Source organism: Pseudophryne corroboree, chromosome 12 (assembly GCF_028390025.1).
Source record: "Pseudophryne corroboree isolate aPseCor3 chromosome 12, aPseCor3.hap2, whole genome shotgun sequence".
In the NCBI taxonomy this organism is placed as follows: Eukaryota; Metazoa; Chordata; class Amphibia; order Anura; family Myobatrachidae; genus Pseudophryne; species Pseudophryne corroboree.
This window is the reverse complement of record NC_086455.1, coordinates 89,908,632-89,924,406: the sequence shown is the minus strand read 5'-3', so window position 1 is coordinate 89,924,406 and position 15,775 is coordinate 89,908,632. Positions and strand designations below refer to the sequence as shown.

Below are 15,775 nucleotides of genomic sequence, written 5' to 3'. Positions count from 1 at the left end.
TGTTTAGTTGTGCCACCATGTTAAAAAATGGAGTTCCTATAAGAAATACTGTAAATCACCTGTTAAAAAAGATTACAGATGTTCAGGGGTGTAAATAAATCCAGGTTGGATTATTTATGTTTTTCATCTATAAAGTGCTCTGTAAAATAGATCACCAACGTTTTTCTCTTACAGATAGGGCTAGATGCATCATCGCTTGGCGAGCGATAAAACAGAGAGTGACAAATGACCAGCCAATGAACTCCTAACTGTCATTTTTCAAACAGGGTCTGTGACATGACAGAAGCTGATTGGCTGGTGCTCACTCTCCAAGCGATAATGCATCTAGCCCATAATCTCTTACAAGTTTTACTTTTTTTTTTAACCTAGGTTAGTTAACATCTTTGCCTTAGCAGATCACTAATGCGCTCGGGGCTGGCCCCTGCATATACAGTACATGTCAGGATCAGGGCTATTTTAACGTATAGACACACTGGGCATATGCCCACAATTCTAGGGGCATCTGAGCAGGTGCAGGTGGAGGTCACACAACCATAGTGGTGAGGCAGTGTTCTTTACTGCCTCCCAGCGCACAGCCAGACAGTGAATGGCTGTCAGCATGCTGATTGGTGGATAGCTGGAGCTATCCACCAATCAGAGTGCAGCATTATCTACCTGCCTCCCAGCCTACAGCCAGACAAGGAATGACTGTCAGCATGCTGATTGGTGGATGGCTGGAGCATAGTTTAGGCATAGTTTTGCCTTGTAAGTGATTGTCCCTTTAAAAAATGTCTGAGTTTGGCTAGCATCCCGCAGGGCCGCCGAACTCAGGCATCATTAGAGCCGGCCCATGGTCTCATGGTTACTGGGAAATTGCAATATACCCAATGCTGTATCTAGAGCTGTGGGTTACATCTGTACATTTGTTTTTAAAGTGTTTACAGTATGTCACGTTATATAAGTAGAGATAAAATATTTTCCAATGTGATACTTCCACTTCAAACATACATGATGTGTAAAATATCACCCACAGCTCTTCTCTTGGGCCCATTTTATCATCTTTATATATTCTGTTTCCTGCTCAATACTTTTCTGTCAGTTTAAGTATTTTAAATAATACATTTTTATTTCTCTAACGTCCTAGTGGATGCTGGGGACTCCGTAAGGACCATGGGGAATAGACGGGCTCCGCAGGAGACTGGGCACTCTAAGAAAGATTTAGTACTACTGGTGTGCACTGGCTCCTCCCTCTATGCCCCTCCTCCAGACCTCAGTTAGAATCTGTGCCCGGAAGGAGCTGGGTGCATTTTAGTGAGCTCTCCTGAGCTTGCTATTAAGAAAGTATTTTAGTTAGGTTTTTTTATTTTCAGAGAGCTTCTGCTGGCAACAGACTCTCTGCTACGTGGGACTGAGGGGAGAGAAGCAAACCTACTAACTGCGGCTAGGTTGCACTTCTTAGGCTACTGGACACCATTAGCTTGAGAGGGATCGAACACAGGAACTTAACCTTGGTCGTCCGTTCCCGGAGCCGCGCCGCCGTCCCCCTCGCAGAGCCAGAAGACGGAAGCCGACGGGTTGAAGCAAGAAGACGTCAAAATCGGCGGCAGAAGACTCCGGTCTTCATATGAGGTAGCGCACAGCACTGCAGCTGTGCGCCATTGCTCCCACACTAACCCACACACTCCGGTCACTGTAGGGTGCAGGGCGCAGGGGGGGCGCCCTGGGCAGCAATTGAGTACCTCTTGGCAAAAAGCAGCATATATACAGCTGGGCACTGTAATATGCATGACCCCCGCCATTATTTTTACACACAATCGCGGGACAGAAGCCCGCCGCTGAGGGGGCGGGGCTTCTTCCTCAGCACTCACCAGCGCCATTTTCTCTCCACAGCTCCGCTGAGAGGAAGCTCCCCAGGCTCTCCCCTGCAGACTCACGGTAGAAAGAGGGTAAAAAGAGAGGGGGGGGCACATAAATTTAGCGCATTAATCATATATACAGCAGCTACTGGGTAAACACTAAGTTACTGTGTGATTCCTGGGTTATATAGCGCTGGGGTGTGTGCTGGCATACTCTCTCTCTGTCTCTCCAAAAGGCCTTGTGGGGGTCCTGTCCTCATATAGAGCATCCCCTGTGTGTGTCGCTTGTGTCGACATGTTTGACGAGGAGGGCTATGTGGAGGCAGAGCAGGTGCAGATGAATGACGTGTCTCCGCCGACAGCGCCGACACCTGATTGGATGGATATGTGGAAGGTTTTAAATGATAATGTAAACTCCTTGCATAAAAGGTTGGATAAAGCTGAAACCTTGGGACAGTCGGGGTCTCAGCCCATGCCTGATCCTACAGCGCAGAGGCCGTCAGGGTCTCAGAAGCGCCCACTATCCCAAATTGTTGACACAGATATCGACACGGATTCTGACTCCAGTGTCGATGGCGATGATGCAAAATTGCAGCCTAAAATGGCTAAAGCCATCCGCTACATGATTATAGCAATGAAGGATGCACATATCAGAGGTAAACCCTGTCCCTGACAAGAGGGTTTATATGTATGGGGAGAAAAAGCAAGAGGTGACTTTTCCCCCTTCACATGAGTTAAATGAGTTATGTGAAAAAGCGTGGGATTCCCCCGATAGGAAAGTGCTAATTTCCAAAAGGTTACTTATGGCGTACCCTTTCCCGCCATCGGACAGGATGCGCTGGGAATCCTCCCCTAGGGTAGACAAAGCTCTGACACGCTTATCTAAAAAGGTGGCCCTGCCGTCACAGGATACGGCCTCCCTAAAGGATCCTGCGGATAGGAAGCAGGAAAGTATCCTGAAGTCTGTCTATACGCATTCAGGTACTCTACTGAGGCCGGCAATTGCGTCGGCCTGGATGTGTAGTGCTGTAGCAGCATGGACAGATAATCTATCTGAGGAACTGGATACCTTGGACAAGGATACTATTTTACTGACCCTGGGGCATATAAAAGACGCTGTCCTATATATGAGGGATGCCCAGAGGGACATTTGCCTACTGGGCTCTAGAATAAATGCAATGTCGATTTCTGCCAGAAGGGTCCTGTGGACTCGGCAATGGACAGGTGATGCCGACTCCAAAAAGCACATGGAGGTTTTACCTTACAAGGGTGAGGAATTATTTGGGGACGGTCTCTCGGACCTAGTTTCCACAGCTACGGCTGGGAAGCCAAATTTTTTGCCATATATTCCCCCACAGCCTAAGAAAGCACCGTATTACCAAATGCAGTCCTTTCGATCACAAAAAAGCAAGAAAGTCAGAGGTGCATCCTTTCTGGCCAGAGGCAGGGGTAGAGGAAAGAAGCTGCATCATACAGCTAGTTCCCAGGAACAGAAGTCCTCCCCGGCTTCCACTAAATCCACCGCATGACGCTGGGGCTCCACAGGGGGAGCCAGGAGTGGTGGGGGCGCGTCTCCGAAATTTCAGCCACCAGTGGGTTCGCTCACAGGTGGATCCCTGGGCTATACAGATTGTGTCTCATTGATACAAGCTGGAATTCGAAGTGATGCCCCCTCACCGTTACCTCAAATCGGCCCTGCCAGCTTCCCCCATGGAAAGGGAGGTAGTGTTAGCGGCTTCACAAGTTATATCTCCAGCAGGTGGTGGTAAAGGTTCCCCTCCTTCAACAGGGAAGGGGATACTATTCCACAATGTTTGTGGTACCGAAACCGGACGGTTCGGTCAGACCCATATTGAATTTAAAGTCCCTGAACATTTATCTGAAAAGATTCAAGTTCAAAATGGAATCGCTCAGAGCGGTCATTGCAAGCCTGGAAGAGGGGGATTTTATGGTGTCTCTGGACATCAAGGATGCTTACTTGCATGTCCCCATTTATCCACCTCATCAGGAGTACCTCAGATTTGTGGTACAGGACTGTCATTACCAATTCCAGACGTTGCTGTTTGGGCTCTCCACGGCACCGAGAATATTTACCAAGGTAATGGCGGAAATGATGGTGCTCCTGAGAAAGCAAGGAGTCACAATTATCCCATACTTGGACGATCTCCTCATAAAGGCGAGGTCCAGAGAGCAGTTGCTGATCAGCGTAACACACTCTCAGGAAGTGTTGCAACAGCACGGCTGGATTCTGAATATCCCAAAGTCGCAGCTGATTCCTACGACGCGTCTGCCCTTACTGGGCATGATTCTGGACACAGACCAGAAGAAGGTGTTTCTCCCGGCGGAGAAGGCTCAGGAGCTCGTGACTCTAGTCAGAGAACTCTTAAAACCGAAACAGGTGTCGGTGCATCACTGCACGCGAGTCCTGGGAAAGATGGTGGCATCATACGAAGCCATTCCCTTTGGCAGGTTCCATGCGAGGATCTTTCAATGGGATCTGTTGGACAAGTGGTCCTGATCGCATCTTCAGATGCATCGGCTGATCACCCTGTCCCCCAGGGCCAGGGTGTCTCTTCTGTAGTGGCTGCAGAGTGCTCACCTTCTCGAGGGCCGCAGGTTCGGCATACAGGACTGGGTCCTGGTGACCACGGATGCGAGCCTCCGAGGATGGGGGGCAGTCACTCAGGGAAGAAACTTCCAAGGGTTGTGGTCAAGTCAGGAGGCTTGTCTGCACATATATATACTGGAACTAAGGGCCATATACAACGCCCCGAGTCAAGCGGAGCCTCTGCTTCGCAACCAACCGGTGCTGATTCAGTCAGACAACATCACCGCAGTTGCTCATGTAAACCGCCAGGGCGGCACAAGAAGCAGAGTGGCGATGGCGGAAGCCACCAGGATTCTTCGTTGGGCGGAGAATCACGTGCAAGCACTGTCAGCAGTGTTCATTCCGGGAGTGGACAACTGAGAAGCAGACTTCCTCAGCAGACACGACCTCCACCCGGGAGAGTGGGGACTTCATCAAGAAGTCTTCACGCAGATTACAAATCGATGGGAACTGCCACAGGTGGACATGATGGCGTCCCGCCTCAACAAAAAGCTAAAAAGGTATTGCGCCAGGTCAAGGGACCCTCAGGCGATAGCTGTGGACGCACTAGTGACACCGTGGGTGTTCCAGTCGGTCTATGTATTTCCTCCTCTTCCTCTCATACCCAAGGTGCTGAGAATCGTAAGAAAAAGAGGAGTGAGAACAATACTCATTGTTCCGGATTGGCCAAGAAGGGCTTGGTACCCGGAACTGCAAGAAATGCTCACAGAGGACCCATGGCCTCTGCCTCTCAGACAGGACCTGTTGCAACAGGGGCCTTGTCTGTTCCAAGACTTACCGCGGCTGCGTTTGACGGCATGGCTGTTGAACGCCGGATCCTAGCGGAAAAAGGCATTCCGGATGAAGTTATTCCTACGCTAATAAAGGCTAGGAAGGACGTGACAGCAAAAAACTATCACCGTATATGGCGAAAATATGTTGCCTGGTGTGAGGCCAGAAAGGCCCTTACAGAGGAATTCCAGCTGGGCCGGTTCCTGCACTTCCTACAGTCTGGAGTGACTATGGGCTTGAAGTTGGGGTCCATAAAGGTCCAGATTTCGGCCCTATCCATTTTCTTTCAAAAAGAACTGGCTTCTCTTCCTGAGGTTCAAACGTTTGTTAAGGGAGTGCTGCATATTCAGCCCCCTTTTGTGCCACCAGTAGCACCTTGGGATCTCAACGTGGTGTTGGGTTTCCTGAAATCCCACTGGTTTGAACCGCTCAAGACCGTGGAGCCAAAGTATGTCACGTGGAAGGTGGTCATGCTATTGGCCTTAGCTTCGGCTAGGCGTGTGTCAGAATTGGCGGCTTTGTCATGTAAAAGCCCCTATCTGGTTCTCCATGTGGACAGGGCAGAATTGCGGACTCATCCACAATTTCTGCCGAAGGTGGTGTCATCTTTTCATTTGAACCAACCTATTGTGGTGCCTACGGCTACTCGTGACTTGGAGGATTCCAAGTTGCTTGATGTAGTCAGGGCTTTGAAGATTTATGTGGCCAGAACGGCTGGAGTCAGGAAAACTGACTCGCTGTTTATCCTGTATGCATCCAACAAGCTGGGTGCTCCTGCTTCAAAGCAAACTATTGCTCGCTGGATCTGTAACACGATTCAGCAGGCTCATGCTGCGGCTGGATTTCCGCATCCAAAATCGATAAAAGCCCATTCCACAAGGAAAGTGGGCTGTTCTTGGGCGGCTGCCCGAGGGGTCTCGGCATTACAGCTTTGCCGAGCAGCTACTTGGTCGGGTTCAAACACTTTTGCAAAATTCTACAAGTTTGATACCCTGGCTGAGGAGGACCTTGTGTTTGCCCATTCGGTGCTGCAGAGTCATCCGCACTCTCCCGCCCGTTTGGGAGCTTTGGTATAATCCCCATGGTCCTTACGGAGTCCCCAGCATCCACTAGGACGTTAGAGAAAATAAGATTTTACTCACCGGTAAATCTATTTCTCGTAGTCCGTAGTGGATGCTGGGCGCCCGTCCCAAGTGCGGACTATCTGCATTACGTGTATATAGTTATTGCTTAATAAAGGGTTATGTTATGTTGGCATCCGTGGTTGATGCTTTGTTGATTGTTCATACTGTTAACTGGGTATGTTATCACAAGTTATACGGTGTGATTGGTGTGGCTGGTATGAGTCTTACCCTGGATTCCAAAATCCTTTCCTTGTAATGTCAGCTCTTCCGGGCACAGTTTCCTTTACTGAGGTCTGGAGGAGGGGCATAGAGGGAGGAGCCAGTGCACACCAGTAGTACTAAATCTTTCTTAGAGTGCCCAGTCTCCTGCGGAGCCCGTCTATTCCCCATGGTCCTTACGGAGTCCCCAGCATCCACTACGGACTACGAGAAATAGATCTACCGGTGAGTAAAATCTTATTTTCTCCGTACACAGGTTTAAATCTTGTTATGACTTGATTTTATCACGCTTCTGTGCATCAAACTTTAAGACCTACGGGATCTCTGGAGTAAAGATAAATCAAATAATAAGAGTGCACAATCGTTTACTTCGATCCACATTTGAGGACAAAGTGCAGGATTACCTGGACAATGAAGATTGCACTGTGACGACAGAGTAAGTTTCAGACTCAGGAGGTCATTTACATTGCAGACTATGGGCCAGATTTTGCATTGGGTGCAAAACTTAAAGAAAGGAGCAGCTTTGTACCTGGACAAGCCGTGTTGCAATGCAAGTGTAACAGGTAGGTACGGTGGAGTGTTGTTGCAAGGTCAGGTGTCCGCAGAAGTACATGAATTCTTCACCCGGGATCAACTCTTGGACCAGATCTCACTGGTAGAACCCTAGGCTGAAAGGCGAGGAACCCCAAACCCAGAGGACCCAACACAATAGTCACCACACGTTTGGACGGTGACAGAAAGATTTATTGTTCTGGAACAAACTGGTCACCGCTGTGGGATTGACTAATTAAAGGGTAAATGCAAATCACAATACGAGGCAAGCAATGCAAACATTAACATACAGTAGTATTGCAAATATCAGTATAAAATTTCTCTTACGTCCTAGAGTACAGTGGGGATCCATTTAGTACCACGGGGTATAGACGGGTACACTAGGTGCCATGGGCACTTTAAGAATTTGATAGTCTGGGCTGGCTCCTCCCTCTATACTCCTCCTACCAGACTCAGTTTAGAAAATGTGCCTGGAGGAGCCGGTCACGCTTCTGGAAGCTCCTGAAGAGTTTTTTGCATTTATTTTTCTGTTTGTTATTTTCAGGCAGGACTGGATGGCACCAGCCTGCCAGCTTCGTGGGACTTAGGGGGGCGGACGGCCCAACATCTTGAAGGGTTAATGGTCCTGTTCCCTGCTTACAGGACACTAGCTCCTGAGGGAACTATTCGCAAGCCCCACCACGGCGAGCGTAAATTCCCGTAGCATGCCCCCACCCCTAACAGAGCCAGAAGAAAGAAGAGGGGTGAGTACTAAGCCGGCCTCCCGGTTAGCGGGTCGCCAGCCATTATGGCGGCATGAGGGTACGGAGACGCACGGCTTCTAATCGGGGCGCTTCGCGTCTCCAGACTCGGTACACAACTGCGTATCAGTACACAGTACCCACACTGGCAAACTAAGCCTTAAAAAGGTTGTCTTAATTTTAAGCACAAATTACCTCAGTCAGTATAAAAAAAAGTGGGAAGACTGCGCGCCATTTGAAGGGGCGGGGCTTCACTATGAGCGGATCCAGCAGCTCACCAGCGTCATTTTCCCTCTGCAGTGGACACAGATGCTGACTGACAGGGACGCACAGCTCCTTCAGTGTGACTCCAGATTACCTCAGCGGTACCAGCGGGTCATAGCAGGTAGGGAGCGATTATTAGTGTACTGAGTCCCCAGTCTGGGTACTTAGTCTGCGACCCAGCTAAGCTTGGCATTAGCGATAAGGGCGTGGTGTGCTGGCTCCACATACCTCTGTGTCTCCCTGGATGGGCTCTTTGTGGGTTAATTGTGTTTTTAACCTTTCCTGTGTGTGTGTGCTGTCACATTTACAATATGTCAGGCAAAGAGTTTGTTTCATGTATGGCAGAGTGTTCCTCTTCCCCGGGGAGCTCACTACTATGTACTCAGTGTAGTGCACCTTCTCAGCCTAGCGGGGCTGAACCAGCGTGGCTGGATATCCTCAAAGGAATGATTTCTAATATCTCGAATAAATTGTCCCGCAATGAGAAAGAGACGCAATATTTAAGACAGTCTGTGGATGAGATTATGAACAGAGACTCCATCCCCAAACAAGCATCTCAGTCCCTTGCCATTTGTCCACAAAAACAAACTCTGGCCCATATCCTGCAGTCTGACTCTGATGCTGAGGGGTCAGACATGGAGAAGGGGGAGGTGGATTCAGAAGGGGGGAACGCTGCTCTGTCACAGTGAATACAGGCTGTTATAGAAGCTATCAGAGATGTGCTACAAATTCCTGATAAGGTGACAGAGGAGTGTGAGGAATCTTATTTTATTGTAAAAAAGAAGTCCTCAGTCACTTTTCCTGTGTCAAAGGAATTGAATACCCTGTTTGAAGAACCATGGGTTAATCCTGATAAGAAATTTCAAATCCCTAAAAGGTTACTCTCATCTTTTCCTTTTCCTCCTGAGGGATAGGAAAAAATGGTAAAGTCCACCGATAGTGGATGCATCTGTGTCCAGGTCGTCACAGAAGATTGTGTTACCCATCCCTAGGGCAGCCTCCCTGAAAGACACAGCTGATCGTAAGATTGAGACTGCACTCAAATCCTTGTACACAGCTGCTGGGATGGCTAAGAGACCCACTATAGCATGTGTGTGGATTACTAAAGCCATTGCTAAATGGTCGGCTAACCTTACTGAAGGGTTGGATTACTTATCTAGGGGAGAGATTGTGTTACTCCTGCAGAATATACCGGACTCTGTGAACTTTATGGTGAAAGCAATAAAAGAAGTAGGTTTGCTTAATGCACGCACCACTGCTATGGCAGTGTCAGCAAGCAGGGGCTTATAGTTACGCCAGTGGACTGCCGATGCGGACTCCAGGAAAGGCGTGGAAGGCCTACCCTTAACAGGAGAGGCCTTATTTGGAGATGAACTGGACAAATTGATCTCCAAAGCTTCTGCAGGTAAGTCCACATAACTTCCTTCTGCAGCTCCCCCAACCAGGAAGACCTACGCAGGACCTACCTTACAGTCCTTTCAGACTGCCAAGTTTAAGGGCAAAGTCAGAGGATCTTCTACTGCCACCAGAGGCGCTAGAGGTAAACCATGCAAACCAGCAACTGCCGGTTCTCTGGAACAGAGCTCCAGTTCTGCTTCTCCAAAGCCTTCTGCATGATAGTGGACCGCATGGCCTGAAAGACTGGCGGGTGGGAGTCCGACTAAAAAATTTCAGTCACATCTGGACAACATCATGCCAGGAACCCTGGGTCATAGATCTTATTTCCCAGGGCTACAGACTGGAGTTTCAGGAGCTCCCACTTCACAGATTCTTCAAATCAGGCTTACCAGTTTCATAGGAAGCAAGTATAGCCTTACAGGACTCCATTCAAAAACTGGTAGAGACTCAGGTCATTGTTCCAGTTCTACCTCACCTGCAAAACGGGATATTATTCCAACCTGTTTATAGTACCGAAACCGGACGATTTAGAGAGACCGATTTTGAATCTAAAATCATTGAACTCGTACTTAAGAGTGTTCAAAATCAAGATGGAGTCTCTGAGAGCGGTGATCTCAGGTCAGAAGGAGGGGGAATTTCAAGTGTCTCTGGATATCAAGGATGCGTACCATCACACTCCAATCTTGCCGCATCACCAAGCTTATCTAAGCTTTGCACTACAGGACTGTCACTACCAGTTCCAGGCCCTGCCATTTGGTCTCTCTACGGCACCGAGGGTGTTCACCAAGGTGATGGCAGAGATGATGTTTCTCCTTCGCAAGCAGGGAGTTAACATAATTCCGTACCTGGACGATCTTCTGATAAAGTCACCATCCAGGGAAAGGTTGTTGGGCAGCATTGGTCTCACAACCAAACTACTCCTGGATCGCGGGTGGATTCTGAATCTCCCGAAATCTCATTTAGAGCCAACTCAGAGCCTCCCATTTCTGGGAATGATACTGGACAGAGTCGCAGAAAGTTTGTCTTCTGTTGGAAAAGGCATTGGTAATCTAGTCGATGGTTTGGGATGTCCTGAAGCCAACCCGAATTTTGGTACATCTATGCATTCGCCTTCTGGGGAAAAAGGTGGCCTCTTACGAGGCACTTCAGTATGGAAGGTTTCATGCGAGGCCCTTCCAGCTGGATCTGTTGGACAAATGGTTTGGATCGCATCTTCAAATGCACCAGAGGATCCGTCTGTCGCCAAAGGCCAGGATCTCCCTTCTGTGGTGGCTACAGATTTCTCACCTGATCGAGGGCCGACGGTTCGGGATTCAGAATTGGATTCTGCTAACCACAGACACAAGCCTCAGAGGTTGGGGAGCGGTCACCAGGAAGATGGTCAAGTCAGGAATTCGTCCTTTCAATCAACATTCTGGAACTCGGCTGTATACAACGCCCTTCTACAGGCCTCATATCTTCAAGATTGGGCCATTCAGGTTCAGTCGGACAATGTGACGGCAGTAACGTACATAAACTGACAGGAAGAAACGAAAAGCAGAGCTGCAATGTCAGAGGTATCAAGAATTCTCCTCTGGGCAGATAAACACGCTGTGGCGTTGTCGGTCCTGGGAAGCGGACTTCCTCAGCAGACACGACCTGCACCTCGGGGAGTGGGGCCTTCACCCGGAGGTGTTCAGGTGCTTGACTCGTCGATGGGGATGTCCACAAATCGACATGATGGCCTCTCGTCTCAACAAGAAGCTCAAGAGGTATTGTTCCAGGTCAAGAGATCCACAGGCAGTGGCAGTGGACGCTCTGACAACTCTATGGGTCTATCAGATGGTGTACATGTTTCCTCCACTTCCGCTGATCCCAAGAATTCTGAAAAGAATAAAGAGGGAAAAAGTTCAAGCAATTCTCATTGCTCCGGATTGGCCAAGAAGGGCCTGGTACGTGGTTCTTCTGGAGATGCTCCTGGAAGATCCGTGGCCTCTACCTCTGCGCGAGGATCTCCTGCAACAGTGACCGTTCATCTATCAAGACAACACGGCTACGTTTGACAGCATGGAAGTTGATCGGCTGATTCTATTCCTGACAAGGTCATCCCGACTATGATCCAAGCCAGGAAGGGGTAACATCTAAACATTACCACTGTTTTTGGAAGAAATACGTCTCTTGGGGGTATATTTACTAAAGTCCCGATTTTGACCGATTTGGTGTTTTTTCTTCAAAGTGTCATCTCGGGAATTTACTAAACACAAATCTCGGCAGTGATGAGGGCATTCATATTTTTTTTGAAGGCAAAGAAAAAAAATACGAATGAATACACCATCGGTCAAACACGCCTGTTATTTTATACAACTCAGTAATTTACAAAAAATTCGAATTCACAATCACTGCCGGCAATAGCCAAACACTGCCGTGAAAAAATACAAATTGTAAAAAAAAGCAGTTTTAAAATAGACCTCATTTTTTTTCACCGTGTTCTGATAGGCATGCACGGATCCGTGAGATCCGTGCATGTTTATTAGTAAGAAGGGGTGGGAAAGAGTTAAAAATCAGGAAAAAAAAATTGCGTGGGGTCTCCCCTCCTAAGCGTAACCAGCCTCGGGCTCTTTGAGCCGTTCCTGGTTGTAAAAATACGGGGGAAAAGTTGACAGGGGTTCCCCCATATTTTAACAACCAGCACTGGGCTCTGCGCCTGGTCCTGGTGCAAAAAATACGGGGGACAAAAGACGTAGGGGTCCCCCGTATTTTTAACACCAACACCGGGCTCCACTAGTCAGAGAGATAATGCCACAGCCGGGGGACACTTTTATATTGGTCCCTGTGGCCGTGGCATTAAATCCCCAACTAGTCACCCCTGGCCGGGGTACCCTGGAGGATTGGGGACCCCTTAAATCAAGGGGTCCCCCCCTCCAGCCACCCAAGGGCCAGGGGTGAAGCCCGAGGCTGTCCCCCCATCCAAGGGCAGCGGATGGGAGGCTGATATTCTTTTTTTTTACACACAAGGCTATTGTTTTTTGTAGCAGAACTACAAGTCCCAGCAAGCCTCCCCTGCAAGCTTGTACTTGGAGAACCACAAGTACCAGCATGTGGGGGGAAAAACGGGCCGGCTGGTACCTGTAGTTCTACTACAAAAAAAATACCCAAATAAAAACAAAACACACACACCTTGATAGTACAATTTTATTAAACATACATGCACACTTACATACATACCTACATACATACCTATGTTTTTTCAGAATTTTGAACACTTTAAACTCTCTTTCTCTATCGTCTTAGTGGATGCTGGGGTTCCTGAAAGGACCATGGGGAATAGCGGCTCCGCAGGAGACAGGGCACAAAAAGTAAAGCTTTTCCAGATCAGGTGGTGTGCACTGGCTCCTCCCCCTATGACCCTCCTCCAGACTCCAGTTAGATTTTTGTGCCCGGCCGAGAAGGGTGCAATTCTAGGTGGCTCTCATAAAGAGCTGCTTAGAGAAAGTTTAGCTTAGGTTTTTTATTTTACAGTGATTCCTGCTGGCAACAGGATCACTGCAACGAGGGACAGAGGGGAGAAGAAGTGAACTCACCTGCATGCAGGATGGATTGGCTTCTTGGCTACTGGACATCAGCTCCAGAGGGACGATCACAGGTACAGCCTGGATGGTCACCGGAGCCGCGCCGCCGGCCCCCTTGCAGATGCTGAAGTAAGAAGAGGTCCAGAATCGGCGGCTGAAGACTCCTGCAGTCTTCTAAAGGTAGCGCACAGCACTGCAGCTGTGCGCCATTTTCCTCTCAGCACACTTCACACGCAGTCACTGAGGGTGCAGGGCGCTGGGGGGGGGCGCCCTGGGAGGCAAATGTAAACCTATATAAAGGCTAAAAATACCTCACATATAGCCCCCAGAGGCTATATGGAGATATTTAACCCCTGCCTGTATTCACAAAATAGCGGGAGACGAGCCCGCCGAAAAAGGGGCGGGGCCTATCTCCTCAGCACACGGCGCCATTTCCTCTCACAGCTCCGCTGGTCAGGACGGCTCCCAGGTCTCTCCCCTGCACTGCAGTACAGAAACAGGGTAAAACAGAGAGGGGGGGCAAATTTAATGGCAATATCTTGATATATATAAAGCAGCTATAAGGGAGCACTTATTATAAGGCTATCCCTGTCATATATAGCGCTTTTTGGTGTGTGCTGGCAGACTCTCCCTCTGTCTCCCCAAAGGGCTAGTGGGTCCTGTCTTCGTTTAGAGCATTCCCTGTGTGTCTGCTGTGTGTCGGTACGTGTGTGTCGACATGTATGAGGACGATATTGGTGTGGAGGCGGAGCAATTGCCAAATATGGGGATGTCACCTCCTAGGGGGTCGACACCAGAATGGATGCCTTTATTTATGGAATTACGGGATAGTGTCAACACGCTAAAGCAGTCGTTTGACGACATGAGGCGGCCGGACAATCAATTAGTGCCTGTCCAGGCGCCTCAAACACCGTCAGGGGCTGTAAAACGCCCTTTGCCTCAGTCGGTCGACACAGACCCAGACACAGGCACTGATTCCAGTGGTGACGGTGACGAATCAACCGTATTTTCCAGTAGGGCCACACGTTATATGATTTTGGCAATGAAGGAGGCGTTACATTTAGCTGATACTACAGGTACCACTAAACAGGGTATTATGTGGGGTGTGAAAAAACTACCTATAGTTTTTCCTGAATCAGAAGAATTAAATGACGTGTGTGATGAAGCGTGGGTTGCCCCTGATAAAAAGCTGATAATTTCAAAGAAATTATTGGCATTATACCCTTTCCCGCCAGAGGTTAGGGAGCGCTGGGAAACACCTCCTAGGGTGGACAAGGCGCTAACACGCTTATCAAAACAAGTGGCGTTACCTTCTCCTGAGACGGCCGCACTTAAAGATCCATCAGATAGGAGGATGGAAAATATCCAAAAAAGTATATACACACATGCAGGTGTTATACTACGACCAGCTATAGCGACTGCCTGGATGTGCAGTGCTGGGGTAGTTTGGTCAGAGTCCCTGATTGAAAATATTGATACCCTGGACAGGGACAATATTTTACTGTCGTTAGAACAAATAAAGGATGCATTTCTTTATATGCGTGATGCACAGAGGGATATCTGCACACTGGCATCACGGGTAAGTGCTATGTCCATTTCGGCCAGAAGAGCTTTATGGACGCGACAGTGGACAGGCGATGCGGATTCAAAACGGCATATGGAAGTTTTGCCGTATAAAGGGGAGGAGTTATTTGGAGTCGGTCTATCAGATTTGGTGGCCACGGCTACAGCCGGGAAATCCACCTTTCTACCTCAAGTCACTCCCCAACAGAAAAAGGCACCGACTTTTCAACCGCAGCCCTTTCGTTCCTTTAAAAATAAGAGAGCAAAGGGCTATTCATATCTGCCACGAGGCAGAGGTCGAGGGAAGAAACAGCAACAGGCAGCTCCTTCCCAGGAACAGAAGCCCTCCCCGGCTTCTACAAAAGCCTCAGCATGACGCTGGGGCTTCTCAAGCGGACTCGGGGACGGTCGTCTCAAAAATTACAGCGCGCAGTGGGCTCACTCGCAGGTAGATCCCTGGATCCTGCAGATAATATCTCAGGGGTACAGGTTGGAATTAGAGACAGATCCACCTCGCCGTTTCCTGAAGTCTGCTTTACCAACGTCCCCTTCCGAAAGGGAGACGGTTTTGGAAGCCATTCACAAGCTGTACTCTCAGCAGGTGATAGTCAAGGTACCTCTTCTACAACAAGGGAAGGGGTATTATTCCACTCTATTTGTGGTACCGAAGCCGGATGGCTCGGTAAGGCCTATTCTAAATCTGAAGTCCTTGAACCTGTACATAAAGAAGTTCAAGTTCAAGATGGAGTCACTCAGAGCAGTGATAGCGAACCTGGAAGAAGGGGACTTTATGGTATCCTTGGACATCAAGGATGCGTATCTCCACGTTCCAATTTACCCCTCACACCAGGGGTACCTCAGGTTCGTTGTACAAAACTGTCACTATCAGTTTCAGACGCTGCCGTTTGGTTTGTCCACGGCACCTCGGGTCTTTACAAAGGTAATGGCCGAGATGATGATTCTTCTTCGAAGAAAAGGCGTATTAATTATCCCATACTTGGACGATCTCCTAATAAGGGCAAGGTCCAGAGAACAGCTAGAGATGGGATTAGCAATATCTCAAGAGGTGCTAAAGCAGCACGGATGGATTCTGAATATTCCAAAATCCCAATTAATGCCGACAACTCGTCTGCTGTTCCTAGGGATGATTCTG

The 15,775-nt window shown here is 48.8% G+C and overlaps 1 protein-coding gene across 7 annotated transcripts in view; it reads left to right on the top strand.

Moving 5' to 3' along the window:
* The window catches only part of LRRC9 (leucine rich repeat containing 9), a 667,090-nt gene that overhangs the window by 301,131 nt on the left and 350,184 nt on the right, over window positions 1–15,775 (top strand). For all 7 annotated transcript variants that reach the window (XM_063947768.1, XM_063947765.1, XM_063947766.1 and 4 more), the window contains one exon: window positions 6,814–6,993. In XM_063947768.1, the coding sequence (XP_063803838.1) occupies window positions 6,814–6,993 (180 nt within the window). The remainder of the gene's footprint in view (window positions 1–6,813; window positions 6,994–15,775) is intronic.